This window comes from Drosophila bipectinata, chromosome 3R, assembly GCF_030179905.1.
Source record: "Drosophila bipectinata strain 14024-0381.07 chromosome 3R, DbipHiC1v2, whole genome shotgun sequence".
NCBI classification, from domain to species: domain Eukaryota; kingdom Metazoa; phylum Arthropoda; class Insecta; order Diptera; family Drosophilidae; genus Drosophila; species Drosophila bipectinata.
The window spans coordinates 26089305-26111237 of NC_091739.1; the positions used below are offsets into that span (position 1 = coordinate 26089305).

A 21933-nucleotide genomic window follows, 5' to 3' on the forward strand; every position below is an offset into this window, starting at 1 on the left:
ATTATACTAGATTTGTTTATTCCGCATACGCGACTTTGCTTGCACTTAATTATGTTAGATATAGTAGATATAGTAAGGGTTACAGTTAGTGTGATTTTAAATCTCTATATACAACGTTGGCTGAGAGTGGCGATAATGTAGAACCTGTTTGGTGGCACGAAGCCTGACTGACTGAGACTGAGACTGGAAATGCAGAGATGTGGTGGAGGGAGAGTGGGAAAGATGAAGCTGCCACTGGAGGACGCTATGGCTTATCTGTAGGCCTTGTCATCCGAATATATGATATAGGGCTGGTGCTGATGCTGTTGATGGTGGGATAGGCTGTCGGCTCCGTCAGCACCGTTTCCTCCCGCTCCGCCGCCCGCTCCGCTGAAGTAAGACATCCGCGACATGGTCGAATACGCCGCTGCCGCTGCCGCCGCTTGCTGCTGCTGTTGCTGGTGTTGCTGCTGCTGCTGGCGCTGGGAGAGATTCTGGCTGGACTGGTGGATGGAGGCCGCCTTGTGCGGGAGCGTTGCATAACTGGCCTGGTAAGGTGGCACTGCATACAGAGCTGCTCCGCCTCCATTCTTGTAATTATAAGCTGCATTGTGGGCCCCAAGTTGCATGCCCGCTGGTATGCCAATCATGGCAGCATTCTGCTGGTACTCTGCATTGCTCATCCTCAACCGAATGATGCAAATGATAATTATCAATATGGCTATGAAGGCCACCACTCCACCCACAATGCCTATGATCAGTGTATCGTCGTTGCTCATTATCGGAGATTGGGCCTTCATTAGAGGCGCTTTGGTCTTGATCTTCTTGAGGGTTGGTGGCTGGGTGGGCTCTAAGCTCCAAATAATGAGAGGCTCTTCGGTGGTGGAACTACTCCGTGTCACCAACTGGCTGGAGGTCTTCAATAGATGTGGCATGGTGGCTGAAGTGGGTCGGGAAGTGGACGAAGTCATCCTCCTAGCATCGCAAGTGAGTTCATCATCGCCGACTTCGATGAGTTTCCGGTTGGCGAGGTATGCTGGCGCCTGGCAGGTGACATCCGGCATTCCAGAATTGGGCAACCAACGGCGCAGAGCTCTGGCATTGCAGTCGCACACAATGGGGTTACTGCCCAATCCGCGAAGCTGCAGGCTCGCTCTTCGATCCTCTAGAGCATTCAGGAATTGAGGCACCAAAACTGTGATCTTGGAACCCTCCACATCAAGGTTAAGGTGGGAGGATCGAGGCACTGGGAACAGCAGTGCTGGGGGCAGGGCACTGAGAGAAGTGTTCCTTAGTTGGACGCTCAAGTCACTGCTCTTCAAGCCGGCTAATGTTCCTGATGATATCGACTTTAATCTTTCTCCGCGGATTCCCAAACTCTTAAGGCGCGGATGCTTAAGGGGTTGGATCTGCTCACTGCCAATGCTAGAGTCCTTTACCTCTATGTCCAACGTCTCCAGTCCAGGCAGGAGTTCCAGAATACCCTGCAGGTCCAGATAGCCTAACAAGGGAAGGTCAAACGCCTCCAAGTTAATCAGATTCGCTAGCGGTTTGAAGGAGTTCTTCTCGATCCTGCTGCACTGCGGAAGATGGCTTAATCGCAAGGACCGCAACGTCTGTAAATGAGCGAAGTTCGACTGGGTAATGATATCGAAGCTATTGTTGGACACGTCCAGGGATTGCAGTACTTGAAGTTGAGGCCAAGCACCGGAAATATCGTCCAAGGACATTAATTCGTTGCTGGACAAATCCAACGTTTCCAGGAGCGTTACTCTTTGGAATACCTCCGGTTTCACGTTTTTCAACTTGTTGTGCGAGAGATTGAGGTATTGCAGGAAAGGTGTCTCGAGGAGTTCCAGTTCCTCAATTCCCGTACCAGCCAGGTTGAGTTCTCTGACCGTTTTGGGTTCATTCAGGACATTATGAACTGCCTGCTTTGTCAAAGGATTGAATGATAGATCTATTCTCTTGATGTTAACCATGATACTATCGTCCCCGGGCAACTCCTTGATCCGGTTGTGACTCAAGTCCACGGAGGACACAAAGAAGAACTGCCGCTGGAGGGCATTCAATGGAGCATATTCAAATCGGTTATTAGCCAGGTTAACATTCTCCAGCATCTGAAGCTTGGAACGCTCGAAAACGCCATCTGAGAGCTCTGTCAAGCGATTTCCTTCCAGATTCAACTGCTCCAATCGAATCAATCCCTCGAAGGTTCGTTCTCCAACTCTGTCCAGGTTGTTGTTTGCCAAATCAAGGATTTGCAGCTGTGTGGAGTTGTGGAATGCCATCTCACTGACCATATCCAGCTGGTTGTTGGCAACTAACAAAACCCGCAGACGTGGCAGTCGGGCAAAGTCCAGCTCCTCAATGGTCTTCAGCTGATTGTGGGATAGATCGACGTACTCCAAATACTGCAGAGTAGTTATTAGCTCTGCCGGGAAAAAGGAGAATTTATTATTTGCAGCTTTGATCTCTCGCAGCCTCGGATGAATCCGGAATGATGAGGGAAACAGGTAGCTCAGTTGGTTATCCGAAATATCCAGTTCTTCGATACCAGTTCCTGTATTAAAATATTCGCCCTTGAAGGCCGATAGTTGGTTTCCACGCAGACTTAACTTCTGTAGCTTCATCACATTCACAAATGCTCCAGTACGGATCGATGCAATGCGATTGTTGGACAAATCTATGGAGCTTATGTTCCACAAGTTGACGAAGCTGCCATCCTGCAACTCTTGGAGTTGATTGTCGTTCAGATGAATGTGCTTTAGATCCTGGAGGCCAGCGAAAAGATCGCCGCTTAGCTGGCGAATATTGCAGCGACTTAGATCAATGACTTGCAGTCGATCCAAGGGCTTCAGCAGGGCTCCAGTCAGGGGACTCAGATGATTACCACTCAAATTTAGGGACTGCAAAGTTTCCAAGTCGTCAAAGATATTGTTGGGCAGCTCTGTCAGGCTATTGCCACTCAGGTCCAGACTCCTCAGCTCCGGCAGGACCCATGGAGTACCACCCAGACCAGTCAATCTGTTTTGAGACAGCTTCAGTGCCATCAGTGTGCTCTCCAATCCTGCGAAGGTATCTGCATTGATCACGGCCAAGGAGTTACCCGAAAGATCCAGGGTGTGCAGACTGCTGAACATCTGGAAGCTGCCGGGCGGCAGTTCTCGGATGACATTCCGGGACAGTGACAATGTTGTAATGTCGCCGGCCTGCAGGGATCCAAGAATCTCTGCGGAGAGAGCAGCCACGCGGTTAAAGTCAAGATGCAGGGAAGTCAGTTGGGGTAAACGACCCAGAGCACTTCCAGGCACCAAGAGTATATTATTATCTTTTATGATGAGGGTTTGCAAGCTATCCAATCCCTCCAAGGCATCATCTTCGATCTGTTCGAGTAGAAATATGAGTATCAAATCAATAACTACATAAATAATACCCTACCGTTCTTAAAGAATTGAGGCTGATATCCAAATACTTCAGAGAATTCATTTCCCGGAAGGTGCCAGGAGTAATGCTGGTTATAGTGTTGCGACTTATGTCCAAGGTTTCCAAAGCTCTTACCACCTGCATGTTGGAATAGTCTAATTGCTGTAGGGAGAACATTGTTAAGTTATGAATCCTCTTTTAATCGATTTGTAAATCCCAAACCTGTAGCATATTTGAGGACAAATTAAGATGCTTCAGAGAAGGAACTGCCGCCAGAGCAACCACTGGAAATTGGTTGAAGAAGTTCTCCGACAAGTCCAGTTTCTGCAGAGATTGGAGTTGTTCAAAAACATCGCTATTCAGGTGACTGATGCGATTTCCCGCCAGTTTGATTTCCCGAATCTTTTGAAGACCCTTGAAAGCCTGACTGTCAATAGAACGGATAAAATTGTGACGAAGATCAATGATCTCCAATTGGCGCTGAGCACTGAAGGAGTCCGGAAAAAGCGCAACTATAAGTAAAGAAAACATTTTTTGTACCATTTAAACAATTATGTTAAACTCAGTCAAGTTTACCAATATGATTTTGGCGCAAAGAGAGATGCCTCAGGGCACTGGGTCCGTTTAAAGAATTCGTTGGTACTGCCGTCAAGCTATTCCGATCTATGTAGAACTCCCTTAAATCCATGCAGCCCTTCAGAACACCTTCTTCGATTTGCTTTATCTTGTTTCCTGACAAGTCCAGGATGCGAAGATTTTTTAAAACATGCAGTTCGGCGGTGGAGAAGATCGGGTTAAGATTATCGCCCAACAAATTATTAGCCAATCGCAGTTCGTTCAATGAATCCTTAAGACCATCAAAGGCTTTTTCGGGGATTCTTCGAATTAAGTTGTTGGAAAGATCCAGCTCCTCAATGGTTAGCTTGAGTTGGCCAAAGGTCTATGATAATAAAGAAAGTTATTAATATTAAAGTAAATGTTTAAATAAATAAGTAATATTAAAATCGTAGAGAAAGATCTGTCGTGAATATTTCTTTAATGCTTTCTGTTTATACACAAGTACTTCAGCTCTTAATTTTATGAATATAAATATCTCTACTTTCTAATTTCAAGAGAAAATTAGTTATAACAAGACCTTTGAAATTTATTTTCTACCTTCCGTTTATTTTTGGAAACTCACCTGGGAGGGTAGCACCTGTTGTCCGGAATAGCGTTGCGTATACGCCACGATGGGCGCTCCGTACGGAAGCTGGGGGGCATCGCCGTGAAAGACGACGCGATCACAATCCATGGCCACGGCTCCGAGCTGGCCAGTCGCCGCGAAAGGCACCACGTTGCACCTGTAATTGTCGCCAGTCGGTCATTTGGTTGCGGTGATTAACAACAAACAATGCCAAATTGCAATTTGCTGCAATTTTCTGATATTAAAATAATACCCGACAGGCGGAAACCCGCTGTCGTTGTGGCTGTCGTTGTCTTTGGCATTGCGGCCTCCACCTATTGGTTGATTAGTGACCGTATGGTTACTCACCTGCACGGCAGTCGCAGGGCGGGACTGAGCTCCGGACACGGGCGCCAGGCCAGGCTCTGGTGGGTTAAATTGAAGACCAGTGCGAGCAGCAGAAGGAGTATCCGCATCCGCCCCCCATTTGGCAGCTGTTTCCACGCTTCCATTTCGCTGCAATGGAAGAATGGCATTTCTATAGAGTGCTATGTTTCTGGCCCGATCGGTTTTGGTATTGGCGCTTGGTGGATATATTGGAGAAACTTGTTTTCGAGAAGAGATCTGTGTTTTTGCCGTCCACGCAGCTGCCACGCTCGAAGGTATCTCGTATATCGTATTTGGACATTTCCTCTTTATCGCTTTGTTTCGCTCAGAACATTTGATTTGCATACCAATGTTTCTAACCCGGGCCGCATATTTGTGTCCAACAGTAATGGCTACAAAACCAACAATAACATCAACCAAAAACCAAGGCCCGATCGAAAGAATGAAGGCTATAATAAAGTCGGTGGACTAACAAAGAGCACCGACTGCGACTGCCTACGAGTGGTATGAGTAATTTTTTTGGTCACGCTGACATACTGGAGGCATTTATGACAGTCTAATTTAATAATAACACCGAACGGTGTCAAAGAAATCTTCTCTAAACGATTTCGAAACAAATGTCAAGTCCCGGGGTCTCAGCAATATTATGCAGTTGATGGGGAGAGGCCCCAGGTGATGCTAAAATATCTGTTTAACATAGCAGGTGATTCAAAAATTCGAGTCTCGGGTTTCAAATATTGATACTTTGAATATCTAGATGTTAAATAAATTATTTTATAATCTATACATCGTCTTTCGAAAATTTCATTTAATATAGTGTAACAAAAATTCACAAAAATGGAATGGTTCGAAGAGATATGATAATTCCAAATTTAAACAAGAAGAAAATATAGTCTAGAAGAAAAATATACAAAATATCCTAATCAATTTTTGATAAAAAATTTTAATACTAAAATCATATGATCCATTAGGTCTAAGCTTGAGAATTCTCAAGTTCGTCTATTCTTGATATAATAAAGGTTAAATATAGATATCATTTAAAAACTTTTCTCGATTCATATATTCCAACTTCCACTCTTTCATTTCTTTTCGTCTTTAAGATCTATTTATAATGCAATACTTCTTTATTCTTGTGCACTAATCAACCTATTTTTTCTGTGAGTAATTCTCCTATAGAATTCTTCTGCAGCGCCTGAGTGATTCGTGGAGCCGCGTTCTCTTTTTTCCCCCAGTTACCCCCGACGTTGGACCTGGATTCTTGATTCTCACTCTCGCAGCATTAGCAGTACCGTTGCTAGAGTTTTTGTTGTTTGTAGACGGGTTGGTGGTTGTGTTGTTAGCTGTTTGCTGTTGTTGGCCATGTTCAATGGTTACTGTTTGCTTTTTAATGCGCACTGACACCAAAACCAAAAAAATAAAACCCAAGAAATACTTTTACGTCTGGCTGTATTTTTATTTGCATTATTATCGCTTCGGGTTTGGCGTTATTTGTGCTATTTACTCTGCGGTCCATGGGCTTGCGAGAAAGGTATTTGGCCAGTTTATTTTCGAAACTGCGAACCGACTGGGCCCAAACCGAGTGTTTGCCCAAAGATCTGAGATATCCACGAAAACAGACAAACAACTAAGTTAACAACGTATGTAAATTTATAATGTCCATAAAACGACTCAGGAGTCGGGACGGGGGGCACTGGATTTCAAAATCTCGCCGAAATGGCTTTTACACTTGGCTCTTCTGCTCATTGAAATGCATACGCCATATGCGATTCGATATTGTGGACAGACGACCACGGCAACGGCTTCAAGGTTGCCTGGCCACATGAAATGGGACGGCATGGGATGGGATTCAATTCGATCCGATTCGATCGGATCCACTTCTTGTTTCACACACCAAGATACACAGCTTCAGATACAGATACACAGATACGAATACAGCTAACAGATACGCGTCTACAGATACAGATACATTGTCACAGTTGCGTGTAAACGTTTTTTGATGGGAAATATGTTAATCACACATCTTGGTTTTTCTCTTCTGGTAACCTGTTTCATTATATTTTGATTTATACTTTTGGCTTACATTTCTTGTTTTTGTTGTTGTTAGTGCTGTTGTTTTTTTTTGGTAGCTTGTAAAATTGCACTTCAGATTGTGGTGGCTTGGGAAACTCTTTTGTTTGCTAGCCAGATTATTGCACAAGCGCGTTGGCTTTGGCTTTGGCTTGGGCTTGTTTGCGTTTGTTTTTGCCCAGTTCTCTTTTGTTATACACAAAAAGAAAGCTCCGCTCCAAGAATGTTTTCCCAGGGAGATGGTGATGGAAAGAGCGTTTCTTTCGCACACACACTACACGGCACTTACACACAAACAGGTAGGCCCCGGGAAAAATGCAGACAAACAACTAAACTTTACGATCGAGGTGGTACTCGATGGGCGACTCGGGGCGATCGGTAGTAATTAAGCCGAGCTACCACAACAAGTACAAGCTGTCTGCGCATGCGCAGCGGTAACAATTTCGCAGCTTTTCGTTTTCGAACTGCGTTCTCCGCCGCCGGTTGCGGTCGAAACGGTTAAGATCGGAAGTGTATCGGTTAGATTCGCGCCTCTGTTGCACTTTCTACAGGTCCGCTCCAGCCGAGCGCCGCAACTCAACTGAAGCTGGCCAAAAGTCAGGCAACCTAGGCTTCGGTTTGGGCCAGCTTCAGCTCTCTGCTGGAGCTGCTCTGCAGGTGAAACTGGTTTACTTGGATGCACGCTAAAAAATTGGGGTAGTTTCTTTAAAACCATTACAATTTTCTCACATTCTTCAACTCAAAAGCAACAAATGGAAATTATTATAAGGATGATCATAAGTTAAGATGTCCTTAACTCTACCTTTCTTATGCAGGAGATCCCCTTCTTATTTCTCTCTCTGCATAGATCTAAAAAGATCCACGGTTGTACTAAAAATCCCAGACCTGCCTCCAAGATGCAGATGCTCTCTTTTGGCCAAGAGACAGCGGACCAGCTTCGTGAATGAGTTTACATTGTCCGACTTTGTTTTCTTTTGTGGCTTGATGGTGTTGTTGTGCGGGGTAAAAGTTGTAGCCCGCGCTGTTCTTCGCAGAAAGTTGGGGCTTCTTTCGGCTTCTACTTTTGCTGGCCCTTGTTTTCTTCTCTACCTGTTTTCTTCGATCTTCGCAGCCGATTGGCAAGTGCGCCAATTCAGCTAATGGGGTTAAGCCTTCAATAGAGCCCGCCGAACCGAACAAAGTGACAATATAACGCCAACAAGAGGCAACAAGAGTTACTTTCCTTGTCGCAAATTGTTTGGCGTGGCAACTAATTACCCGAAGTCGGAGAAATGCGCGAGATGAATGATGTTTAATGATGATCAACCAGGCACGCACACACATCATTGTCGAGGTTGTTCACACCGCCAGACCCCAAGCAAGTACAAGTGTGTACCCTGTTCAGTGTTTACTGTACTCCTAGTCCAAGTTAAAGTCCAAGACCGAATATTAAGACAGGTAACTAAGCAGGCAGCTACATAGGTATGTGGTTATAATTTTTATGTTTAGGCATGCATGTTAACATTAACATCTCAGTGGGCCGCAATTTCTTTTCTTTCTTTCGCGCGAGCCATATACTTTCCATTTTCATGAGCAAGTGCTCCACAAATGGCAGCAAGATAAAACACACATAACATAATAATGAAAATCGAGCCTGAAATAAAGAGTGAAACACTTGGAGAAACACCTTTGCCAAGAATACATAATAATGTGGATACAAGAAGGTTCCAAAAATGGGTCATACTTTCATTTTTAGATGGTATAGGTGATCACAAACTAAGAGATACATTCCAAGCTATTTCTTGAAATGATATGTCAAATTCTTTATTGTCTAAAAACTTTCGCTTCAAATGTTATAAATATTTTTTTTTTATTTTTGTCCAAAAGTAGAATCTGTAGCTTTATTCTTCAAGTGCATCAGCAGCCCTGACGTGATGCATGCCATGTCTAACCATATAAATCAAATCGTTCAGCTGATAAATTGTGTCTAAGCTCAACACTTGACTGGCTCCAGCTCCGTCTGCAATCTTATGGTTTATGTTTTGTGAAAACGCCGCTCCACCCAGTCCACCCATTTATATGTACATATAACAGACCCAAGTAGCTCCCAAAAAAATGAAAATATTTTAAACAGCCTTTGGCCCAGTTTTGAACCACACTCACGACTGTTGCTTCCATCTGCATAAATGCAAATTATGAAAAATGAGTTATGTCAAATGGTCTCAGCTGTGGTACACTTGGAAAATGTTTACCATCTGACAGGCTTTGATATTATTTAAATACAAGTTATAACAAGGCTCAAGCAATTTTATTCATTAAGAACATAAGCTATGGATTCATTTTCAGTCCTTTATGATTTATTCCCTTTTGAAGTTTACTTTTGTTGACCTGTTTTTAATATGTTTGAGGTTTTTTTTTTTAATTTCTATAAACAAACCGACAAATGCAGTCTTTAGTTCAGCTCACTAACTGCTAATAGTATTCATGATGTTTAATTAACTCTGCATAATTGCTTTCCGTTTTATATTCCCTTTGGGTGAACTCATTCATATGCAAATTTTAATTCAAACATACATTCAACACTCATTAACTATTATGGTTTTGGCAAGCCGATGAAAAGTTAACTGGCGGGGAAATAGCATGTCAGCTCAATGCATACGAAATGTATCTACTTTTCAATTCCAATAAAGATTAATGTCTTCGTATACAGGCCATAAATTATTGTTTAGATCCGACACACACTCACGTGTATTGAATGACCCACTAGGGAGAGCCATGTAAAGTGGGTGGTGGGCTATATTGGCGAAGCCGAAGCTAATCAATTATAGAAACGCCTCTTCCCATGCAGGGCACAACCAAACATCCGAACAGCCAAACAGAGCGGAATAGTATGTCAACATAATAAGGACAGTGTCCTGGCATCCCCCATGTCGTGTTCCCATTTTATTTTCCCCTTCCTGTTGCGGTTGCCAGTGCGGCATTGTGGTATTATGTTGGGAAAGAGGTTTCCAGCAAGGCGCTGGGAAAATGGGAGATGATAGAAAATAAAAAGAATATTTAATTCAATTATTACTAAGGAAATATGGCTCCTGCATAAGACTAAATTAAGGGCCTGCTAAACTGCATCTTATGAGAATCGAGGAGGAGGGCGATATTTCTTTATTAATTATTTTTAAATATATAATTGAATATTATTGTATTACAGATTTATAATTTATAACGACCATGTTTTCCTTTAGATATTTCTATTAGACGAACCGATGGACATGCTTATATCGATTCAGGAGGTGATTTTAATCAGGAATATCTATATATATACTTTATATTGACATTTTATACTATGTAAAATACCCTGTGCAAGGGTATAAAAACCCACTTTCATGGCCAAAATTTAGCATAGCTCGTTCATCACAATGGGCGATGGGCCAACTGGGATTAGTCTGCCCCTTTTCCGGATTTTTATTTTGATAAATTATTTAAACGCACAACTTGTGGCATTCGGCAGCAGTTATTGTTGCTGCTGGACTCATATTTAATGTCAGACTATGTTGGTTCAGGATGACCGAACAGGACGGGCAGGAAAGGACAGTGGAGGACAAGCGCTGCCACTGGCCAGGATTGGAGACGATAGGCCGGACAGGATATTCAATCAAATTAGACGCCGAGTGACAGTAAACACAATCATGAGCCCGGTCCGGCCCTGGAGTTCTCGGTTATTGATCAAGTTCCTCGACGGAAAACAGTCCTGAAAGGCAGAGCTTACATTTATCGTCATTCACTTTAATTCGAGTGTTTATCTTAGACGCTTAAATTTATTTTCGGAATGTGTATCATTGTGCTCGTCGCTCACGCCATTAGGTACTCGACATTTCGTGTTGGAATAATTCTATGCAAACAATGAAGGCAATGAAATGTCTATTCCAGGAACGCCTTTTTATTATACGCCGTTCTCCTCCAGGTGAACGGCCATTTATGAAATTACATTTATTTCAATTGCATTTCGGTTTGAATTTGATCCCGTATTCAAATTGGATATATATACGTTTATATAGCTGTTAACCCATTGCCGCTGCCGCTGCCACTGCCACTGACACTTTCGCATAAAAATTCACAAAGCGGATAGCTGAGCTATTTTGGGACGCACACTCTGCCCGGCGGCAATCGACTTTACGGCCGAGTTGTTTTAGCCAGAAAGTTTGCAATAACGAGCTTTGGCCGGCCTTTAGCAAGCACTACCTACCAGACTCCCGGCGCAGCAACCTTACACCGAGCCACAGCAAGTATACGCAGTGGTGGCCCGAACAGGTTGCGAACAGGCCTTTGAGATGTTAAACAAAAAAAGTCAAAGCCCATGGAAGCATGCAGGTGTAAGACAGGTGCCTGGCAGCAGTAGGAGATGCAGTTAACGGTAAACGAGTCAGAGATCCCAAGCAATCAAGTGTGTTAATTGCACCATAATTGGTCAGACAGGCAGTCAATAACAGCCACAGACATGGCACTGTCAGAGCCAACGCCGGAAACTGCAACAACGCTAAGAAAAAAAGAGTTTTAAATAATTAAAACCTATTATAGGTTTTTAAATTATTTAATACCTGACAGGTCATTAAAGGATACAGAGGAAACTGTGCCATTTTAGGTATACCTATTAGTATATTTAAGTATTATTTTAAAGAAAGTCTTTTTATTCTCAGTGTTCCACACCGCCAGGTAGATGTTCAGAGTTGCGTGATTAATTCTGTTGCCTTATTGATGGATGCATGCACAAACGCAAACTCAAACTCAAAGTCATAGTCAACAGGCACCGACCCACCGGCCCAGCCTATTCAGGCTGCCCATCCTGCCCAGCCTTTCCATCCTTCCGACCTGCACAAGGCCACGGCACCTGCAATTGTGGAGGGCAATTGTGGAGAATGGAAAGGCACTCAGGTGTCATTGAGCCTATTGCACCATCAAATCTCCCACACGCAATCACTTTGATGCATTTTCACTTCATTTAAAGGACCTTAAACACAACATTAGGGTCGAAGCAATGGCTTCACGACCAAAACCCAGCTTAAGTGCGAAAATGTGGCTTGCAAATATTTAAACCAATTTCGCGTCAAGTTTGCTTAAACACATTTATCTTTTTGACGGCACTTGCGCTTTTTGGGTACACCTGAGCTGAGGGTTGTCTTCAAAATAAATAAATTAAAATGCGAAAATCCTCCAAAATATAAAAGCAAACAACTTGAACGGGACAGATAGGTAGGTATCCTGGTATCCAGGCAAAAAGGGTTCCTCCTGTCCCTGATTAGAGCAGGAGCCGGAGGGGAAGCTGGCGGGAACTGTTGGCAAGTTGGAAATTTCCGAGGCGGTTCCGCGCTTTCCAGTATTCGCAACAGTCAATTAAAACTTTTTGTGATGTTCAACAAACGAAAACGCAAACCACAAACAAAAGGCGAAATTAGTGAAAAGAGGGTAGAGGTGCTACTCACCCACCTCAAAGTCTCTCCACTTGGCATTTGCCATCCCTTCTTGCTAGGATGTACTGCGAGAAAAGCATTGATTGTTTTTCAAAGAACATTTTAAAGGTAAAAGGAAAACTTACGAAAAAATTAAAACAAAATTTTTTGATTCAATTTCATGGAGAATCGATCTACAAATCGTTTAAGGTATTCCGTTCAAGAATCGGATGAAAATTGTCAAAGATATGGCCTTTACTGTGGGTCATTTTGTGCTCCTATGCATTTTTCAAAATTTTGAAGGGGACCCTTCAGAAAATTTGACAAAAAATCTGAAAAATATTTCGTTCCTAGATTTTGATGCAGATTTATGAAGAATCGATCTACAAATCTTTTAAGGTACTCCGTTCAAGAATCGGATGAAAATTGTCAAAAATATAGCATTTACTGTGGCTCATTTTGTGCTCCTATGCATTTTTCAAAATTTTGAAGGGGATCCCCCAGAAAATTTTGAAAAAAAATCTGAAAATAATTTCGTTCCTAGATTTTGATGCAGATTTATGGAGAATCGATCTGCAAATCGTTTAAGGTATTCCGTTCAAGAATCGGATAAAAATTGTCAAAGATATGGCCTTCACTGTGGGTCATTTTGTGCTTCCATGAATTTTTTAAAATTTTAAAGGGGACCCTTCAGAAAATTTGACAAGAAATCTGAAAAATATTTCGTTCCTAGATTTTGATGCAGATTTATGGAGAATCGATCTGCAAATCGTTTAAGGTATTCCGTTCAAGAATCGGATAAAAATTGTCAAAGATATGGCCTTCACTGTGGGTCATTTTGTGCTTCCATGAATTTTTTAAAATTTTAAAGGGGATCCCTCAGAAAATTTGACAAAAAATCTGAAAAATATTTCGTTTCTAGATTTTGATGCAGATTTATGGAGAATCGATCTACAAATCGTTTAAGGTATTCCGTTCAAGAATCGGATAAAAATTGTCAAAGATATGGCCTTCACTGTGGGTCATTTTGTGCTCCTATGCATTTTTCAAAATTTTGAAGGGGATCCCCCAGAAAATTTGAAAAAAAATCTGAAAATAATTTCGTTCCTAGATTTTGATGCAGATTTATGGAGAATCGATCTGCAAATCGTTTAAGGTATTCCGTTCAAGAATCGGATAAAAATTGTCAAAGATATGGCCTTCACTGTGGGTCATTTTGTGCTTCCATGAATTTTTTAAAATTTTAAAGGGGATCCCTCAGAAAATTTGACAAAAAATCTGAAAAATATTTCGTTTCTAGATTTTGATGCAGATTTATGGAGAATCGATCTACAAATCGTTTAAGGTATTCCGTTCAAGAATCGGATAAAAATTGTCAAAGATATGGCCTTCACTGTGGGTCATTTTGTGCTCCTATGCATTTTTCAAAATTTTGAAGGGGATCCCCCAGAAAATTTGAAAAAAAATCTGAAAATAATTTCGTTCCTAGATTTTGATGCAGATTTATGGAGAATCGATCTGCAAATCATTTAAGGTATTCCGTTCAAGAATCGGATAAAAATTGTCAAAGATATGGCCTTCACTGTGAGTCATTTTGTGCTTCCATGAATTTTTTAAAATTTTAAAGGGGATCCCTCAGAAAATTTGACAAAAAATCTGAAAAATATTTCGTTTCTAGATTTTGATGCAGATTTATGAAGAATCGATCTACAAATCTTTTAAGGTACTCCGTTCAAGAATCGGATGAAAATTGTCAAAAATATAGCATTTACTGTGGCTCATTTTGTGCTCCTATGCATTTTTCAAAATTTTGAAGGGGATCCCCCAGAAAATTTGAAAAAAAATCTGAAAAATATTTTGTTCCTAGATTTTAATACAGAATCATGGGGAATCGATCTAAAAATCGTTTAAGGTATTCCGCGTAGTAATCTAATAATTATTCACATGGATATTGTTTCTTTTATTCAATGTTTTGTAGACTTTCAAATAAAATAATATATTCTCTTAAATGACAAGGAAAGAAATTTAAAAGTTTTCTCAAAGTGTTTTCCTGCTTGGAATGAGGAATTGAAGTGTTCTTCCCACTGGCTGCCATGCTTGAGTTGAGTGATTTGATTTGGGAGCCGTTCTGTGTGCGCCAATGAATGCGTAAAATGTAAAACTTTTCGCACGCGTATTTTATTTAATTTAAATGCAATTAAATCGTTTAATTTCAAAGCAAAGCACAGCCATCTAGCAGAGTTGTGCAAAGAATTTGGCTCTGGCCCGAAAATCACAGACCTGGCTCGACTACGGGGGAGTTTACAAAGTGTGTGATGTTGGTTTTTAGGTTGAGTTTGAGGTTTAGGGTGTTTTAGTGTAGGATACGGATTTCCCAAGGACACCGCCGGGCGCGGTGGCCTGTCAAACTAGCACACCCATGTCATACATCAAGAAGGTTGTACCTCCACACGCTTACATATTACATATTAGGAATACGTTCGACTCGAATTTCAGTGCAATTTAATGGCAAATGTGATATCCATTCCATCAACCGCACATACAAATAATTGAAATATTATATGCCAGCGAAGTGTTTCACCTTTGGCAGGTGAATAGGTAGGCGGGCTACGTCGATAATGGAAGTATACGTATATAAAATATTGACTTTAAGGCCCGAAAATCTCTGTGACAAGCACCGGTGAAGGACCTGTTTGGCATTTGCATATTTAATGCCCGGAGAACATTTTTCATATTCATTTTTTATTCGTATCTAAAATCAAGCAATGCAAACACAAACTTTTTTCCCCGGAAAAGCCAACAAGCCGTGGCTGAAGTGTAGTAGTAGCACCCACATGAGCACCGACAAAAAACACCTAAAAACACCCACGAATATACACCCACAGTCTGACATATTGGATGAGGTCTTCTTTCACATCGAGAGTGGGCCAAAAAATTCTAGTCAAGTCAATTTTTCCTGTGGCCTTCCAACGAGGTGTGAAATTGAATTTGTATCCTTGTTGCATACTAAAGTTCGGCCCTACATTTATTATAATTATAAAGGATATTTTGGGCACTGGTAGTAGAGAGGTTAACCAAATTGCATGGCCTACATTTCAATAAAAAAGGAAATTTAAATACATCCGAGGCAATGTAGGAAACAATAGGTGTCTTGAATGAGCCAAAGTCTCCATTAAATTCGCGCAGTAAACATTCGTTTGTAATTTGCATTTAAAGTACTTTGCGATGTGAAATCAATTAAAATTTATTGACTAATGGCCATAAATACCCGCCATAAAACACACAAATACTTCGGCCAGAAGGTGCGCCATATAATGAATACACAATATTGGCAACCTTTACATCCATATTCAATGGATTTGGGCGCCCTCATATAGGTGGACAGGTATGTATAACGATGTCTGTGTGTTATTCAAATTACACAGATTTGATGGAGAATAAATTATGGAATATTCTGCGGCTTCCAACCGCATAATTGAATTCATAATGGAGTCAATTGCAATACAAATTAGTTGGTCGAAAAGCCAGAGGACGGAAGTAATAATAGTTGGTTTAAGCGGAAGTCTATAGTGCGGGATTACAGCTCACCTATCCTTTTGAAATTAATACTAATTTCGCAAAGTCCCAAGGAGCAAGGCCTTTGTCTAGCAATCAGCTGGAAGCTTTTCAAATAAATATGCAAATTAACAAGAAAGTGCGCAGACGAGTTCATGAATATGCATTAAAGGTTTTCAATAAACGCTCTAGATACACCCACGAATTCTGCCTGTGGAATCTTATTATAGCCTAAGTAAAATGGAAGTTACTTTTATTTAAAGTCATCTTATAAAGTGAAATGATAAAATTTCTTGTAAAAAAAAGAAATAGTCAAGAAAATGTTTTTCTTCTAAACCATTCTTTTAAACCTTTACCTATTAAAGCTATTTAAAGTATTCCGCAAGAATTGGAAGAAAAAACAGCTAGGAACAAGTTTAAAGAAATGAAAACAAGAAACAATTTCCCTTCAACTTCTGTAAGTTTCTGCCACGTTTCATATTTTTCCTATTTTATACGGGGTATGTGTGTATTTGACACCCGGTGTGCCACCCAGAGCCACATGGAGGTCGAAATTAACTTGTGAGCGACTTCTGACATGACTGCTGACGCCGATAAGTAGGCAAGACTTTGTCGGCACTCCAGCTGGCAAAAAGGTAAGGGAAGCGATCCGATCCGGCAGCCCAAAAAACACACGCGGATGAGAAACACTTACATAACTTTCGCTTAAAGGTAGACATCGTCACCTGTCGATGGCGTGACATGTGCAAATCTGTAAGCACTGTTTGACAACTTGAGAAAACAAATACAATTTTCTGGAATGAATCCGGAGGAGTAAACAATGTTTATGCCCGACTCTTTAAGGCGGCACGAAGGCCGTAAAAGTTCATAACCAAGGTCTGTGATAAACGAGTTTTCTCCCAAAGGACTAGGAACAGGATGTAGGGTGGTGGAGTTACAAGCGAGTGATGAAACGAAAACTTGCTAAATTGGGGCTTACATTTTAAAATAGACAAGATTGTATTTTTTTGAAGATAAAATTAAATTGAACTCATACATCGCACCCTGTTTTTGATAAACATGAAGTATTCATAACTTTTTTTTATCTGGCTAGAAATCAGCCAAGTAACCAGCTCCTAGTTGCCAACAAAAGTATGTGGTTTCCCTTTCCAAGCCAAGGACTTCATAGAATTGACCAAAGAATGCTGGACGGCATTAATAAGCATAAATTCTGTCTGCGGCAATCTCTTCGAGTGTATGCTTAACTGGCCGCGAAAAATTACATTAGCAGCCCGAGTGGTGGTGGCACGCAGAACTTGCCGCACAAGTCTCGGGACTCGGGACACAAGACTCACGATTCAGGATCCATTGCCAAGGAGTCGGGGATATTAAGGCAAATGCGGCATCTTTGAAGCATATTAATTTAATATGGCGCGTCGTCTGTCTGGAAGGGAGAAAGCCAGAATTCACAGCTCCTAAGCTCATTTGCCTCCGATTGTGTGAACATTTGCACAATGTGCCACGCATCTGCAGGTTTCCCGTTTCCAGACTGCTGTTTCTGTGTTGCTCTTGGCCTAGATAAAGTGCCTGGCCAAAACCCAGACAGGAATAATTCGAAAAGCACCTTGTTAACTGACTCGGAGACGGGTTAAGGGCTTGACTACAGTAAATGGGTTTAATGAGACATCGTTTTGCAAATTTTCTCTTTCGCGTTGAGGTGGTTTCATTTTCACAAAATTAAAAGTTACATGTGTGGATATTATTAATAAAGGCTTATTGTTTAAATAACGAATTAATATAGGTATTATTTAGAGTTATTGAAGGACTAAAGGTAGACAAAAACATCACGGCTAGGCTTTGTTATTTGTAGTTAATTAAATAGTTGAAAGGCTGTAAAAGTCCTTACTTGTAACTAATCGCATTTCCTTTTAGTCTTACTACTAGTCTTTCTACTAAACTGACTTGAAGTTTCAATAAATTTTCCCTGAATAGAGTATAAAAAAGTCACTTAATTTTTTTTCTTACTTTTTTACACTTGTCTCTTTTGTGCGTGTGTACCAATTACATTAAATTATTCCAAGTTGAATTACCATATTGTCAGGATAAGGACAGTGGCGAAAGGCTCCCGTGGAAGCCTCTCGGCTTCCGTTGCCCGAGTTAAATCCAAGGAAGATCGCTAACAAAATGGGAACACTTTGAGCCGGCTTGTTTTCTTTCTGCAAAAAATATGCTTCCCAGACAACGGCTTCATCGTTTTTCTTCATCTTTTTTACCGCTGTGAGATGTAGCGTAATTTGTTCAATATTATCCCTTTAAATTCCTGCCTGCTCCCGGTCCCCATACCCTGGGAATTTTTCCGTTGAACTCACTTGACAGGCAAATTGCTGGCTCGGCTCGAATCAGTATTTTTTCTTATTAAAAGGAAGACAGTTGGGGCAGGCAGAATGAAAGTAACCCGTACCCTTAAAAACGACTATTTGCGTTCTCATCTTTTTTCCTATCCTTTTTTTTTGTGCACAGGAGGTCCTGGAAGAGATTGGGGTATCCACAGCAATCCTGTTGGCCCACATTCACGCTCAACTTAATTTGGCGCAAGGGCAGGGAACATTCCGGCATGGTTGCCTCATTATGGGACACAGTAAATAAATATAAACTCTTAATTTTTCGGTACTTCGATGACAGGCGGCGGGCAGGGAAGGAACTTTGTCCACAAGTTGCCAGTAGTCAGTGGGAGGACGGGATTTTCTTTCAAGAAAGGATATGAACCAACAAAGGCAGCCAAATTATGTGGCTTTCCGAGTAAGTATGCCGCTGTCAAAGATTCCCAGATCTCCATCTGGGTCCGGCAAATTAAACTGTAATAAATCTGTCTGACTGGCCGCCGTCCTTCTGTCTGGATGTCCTTATGGCCGGTCGACTGTCTTCACGTTTGGAGGCGATGATGTCGCTTTAAACGGCAGTTTGTAGATTTAGGCAAAATGTGTCACCAAAGGAAGGAAGTCCTTCCATTCCATTCGCTTCCATTCCCCGCTGTTCCAGCCAAACAAGTTTTACTTATTTTTCTTGGCATCTCGCCGCCCAGGGGCATATTCCTTTTCGGTGCGGATTCTAAGCCACGGACAAGGACAAAGTTTTTATTGCCGGCCAATTGGAGCTTGTCTTTCCATACAGCTCCGACCCATACTCCGGTGCTCCTCCGGTGTATTCCCCAGTGTACTGTCGCCATTGTGGTTACAAGTTGTATTTTTATTGAAAAGCTGATTTTTATGGCACACAAATATTTGTATGGGCATTCCAAATCTACCCTTACTTTTCAAGATGCCCTGGGCATTTTTAAGTCCCAAAGTGGTCACATTTTCGACACAACTTTCTGAACCTCTCGAAGGCACTTGTCTTCGATTCGAGTGAAAAATTAAATACTTCAAGTGTTGGCTTAAATCAGCCTTAATGTCGGGATAACACTTGAATTTGGCATCAAGTGCTTTGACCTTAAGCTAGTTGTGATTACCTTCAAGCACGATTCTCTTTGCCAGATTACAAAATTCCACAAACAAAGATTTCAATTCAAGTTGGAGCTCCCAAAGGTGTACCCAACACTACGAATTTCTATCTAAACTCAAATCAAAGTTTTTTTGCAACAATAAACCTAATGGTAACAGTGTTTTACATATGTATATTAAACAGTGAAGACTCTCAATGGTGTATATTACCAAATTTAAGTGTACTAACATTTTTAATTTCATTATCTAAACTAATTATTTTGTAAGTTTTTGAATGATAAGATTATATAATTTTATTTTTATTTTTTTTTTGTTTTATTTACTGAATTGAAACTGTTTTATTGTCTTCTATTGTCTGTGGAACTCCCAGTGCCATTTCCATTGGCCCCATGACGAACTACTGTTTCGCATTCCCAAACTTTGCACTTCAATTTGTGAACATGCATGCAAATAACGAGCTCCAGTCTGAAGGTGTTTCTCCTCACCTCTCGGAAAACAAAACACCCGGGATTACCCCAGATCCTGCACTAGGACTGAGAGCTTGGAGTTTACATAAACTTTGGCTACATCAGGTGCTGACTGCTCAGTTCGAAGCCACAGAAAAAAATATTTAAAGAAAGGGATTATAATTTCAACCAAACTAATCAAAACTTTCCTTTTAAAACATATAGTAGTTCTTTCAATTATTTATTTAATTTTACTAAATACTTATATTAAATTTATGTAAGAAAAATATATTTAATTATTTTCCCTGTGCTACAAAGTCTCAGTTGCCAACTTCTGATGCAAAAGCCGATTCTCATTGATTCGGCGGGCTGGCACATGGTCCTTGGCTTCTTGGGATGTTGATTAGATGCTTAGCTGGCGGGGTCCTTGATAAATGGCGGCAGTTTAAAGTCCAGGGACGATGTGAGTGTGTCTGGCAGTTGTATGATTTAAGAGTTCAAAGTTCAACTGCTGAATATTGGAAGTGAATTGGATTGGAAGCGGGCCCCCAGTCGAGCCGAGCAACAAGTGAAAGTGAAAAAGCACTCCGGGCTGGACGACAATTTTCACGCCCAGCCAGACTCATAATTAACGTTTGTTACAGGAATCGAATCAGGGTCAGGAGAACTTTCAGGAAAAGTTTTGCACTTGGAAAAAAAATGCTACTTTTTTATAATATTATAAAAGATATATTCTTTAATTGTTTTTTAAGGATTTTCGATAGCCTCTTGTAAACAATTATTTATTTATTTGATTCTGTGGTAGAAACAAACTTACAACAAACTTTTAAAATTTGAATATTTTTAAAACTATTTTTTTTTTATAGACTCATAATTTATGCCTCAGCTTTGTTAAATATTTTTTCCTGTTATGTTTCGTGAAGGTCTCGTGCGTACATAGGCTGAAAAATTGATTGCCTACGAGAAGGCGATACCTTCATATTTCACCGGATCCCATGCACACATGCGAGTAAAAAAGTTTGGGCCCAATCTGGTTCGCTTTTCCCGCTTCTTAGTTGATTTGCTGCTCTCTCGGTGACTTTTTCAGCATATTTTTGTTATGGTCTGGGCTTTGGGGTTCCTTTTGCTTTTACGAGCAGCTGTCTAATGTAGCCGAAACAAAAACAAAGAAAGCAGCTCCCTGTGCTTTATGGAGATTTAACTTGCCCTAATGAAGCTGAGCTAACAGAAACACCCCGCCAAAATACAGGATCCACTTCTAGAGGCCACCTCCACCATCATCAGCGTCATCGTCTTCAGCGCAGTCGCATATTTTAATAAAGTTTTTGGCTTTATGAAACTTATGTTTGCATTTTCTTGCTCATAAATTCGAGAGCGGACCACCCACTCCACTGCCGTTTTCACTCGGTGACACCTGAGCCCAATGAAATTTTATGGCCCGACCTTGGATGGCGCAAAAAAAATGGTAAAACAAAAAATAGGAATAATTTCCAAGGTTTATGCAACTAAAAGGTATGCAAAACAATTGGCAAGGGGTAATTGAAAAAGTGTGGCATTCTGAGGGGAAATAAAAACATGAGGAAAGGCAAATCTAGGATAAATAAGATTTTAAAGTTTCCACTTTGCTAATTAGGGAGAAACACTTATTAGGAAATCATTAGAAACCTTGGTATATCTTAGCAGATTGGAGCCTTCGGTTTTATTAAAATACTTATGGAATTTTATGGTGCAGTTTCCGACATTATTATCCTGATTGACACAAACTGTGCCCGAGGGAATTCGAATTTCCAGAACCCAACACACGGAGGAAACATTTAACCATTTTTATCTGTAGGATAATATAGTTAAATGTATACATTTTATGATATTTAAACGGCTTTTATATTTAAAAGAGCATAAAATTGCATAAAATGGAATAAGGTTAAAACAATTTTAGTCTGTTTAATACTTGAGCTTCTTTATTATAAAGAGAATAATATTTATTATATCAAAAAGCACTTGCTAGATTTTTT

At 40.8% G+C, this 21933-nt stretch overlaps 1 protein-coding gene across 2 annotated transcripts; it reads right to left on the reverse strand.

Moving 5' to 3' along the window:
* Position 1: 1 nt before the first annotated feature.
* On the reverse strand, positions 2 to 7587 carry LOC108122002 (chaoptin). Of its 2 annotated transcripts, none has more exons than XM_017236417.2 (7): positions 7311 to 7587; positions 4937 to 5083; positions 4586 to 4745; positions 3982 to 4345; positions 3628 to 3917; positions 3421 to 3567; positions 2 to 3365 (listed from the first exon to the last, which is right to left on the reverse strand). In XM_017236417.2, the coding sequence occupies exons 2-7, from the start codon at positions 5077 to 5079 to the stop codon at positions 252 to 254; spliced, it is 4218 nt and encodes a 1405-aa protein (XP_017091906.2). In that variant the 5' UTR covers positions 5080 to 5083; positions 7311 to 7587; the 3' UTR covers positions 2 to 251. The 2 variants fall into 2 exon arrangements, with proteins under 2 accessions (XP_017091906.2, XP_017091905.2); XM_017236416.3 differs by lacking the exon at positions 7311 to 7587 and adding an exon at positions 7035 to 7075.
* Between the last annotated feature and the right edge of the window lie 14346 nt (positions 7588 to 21933).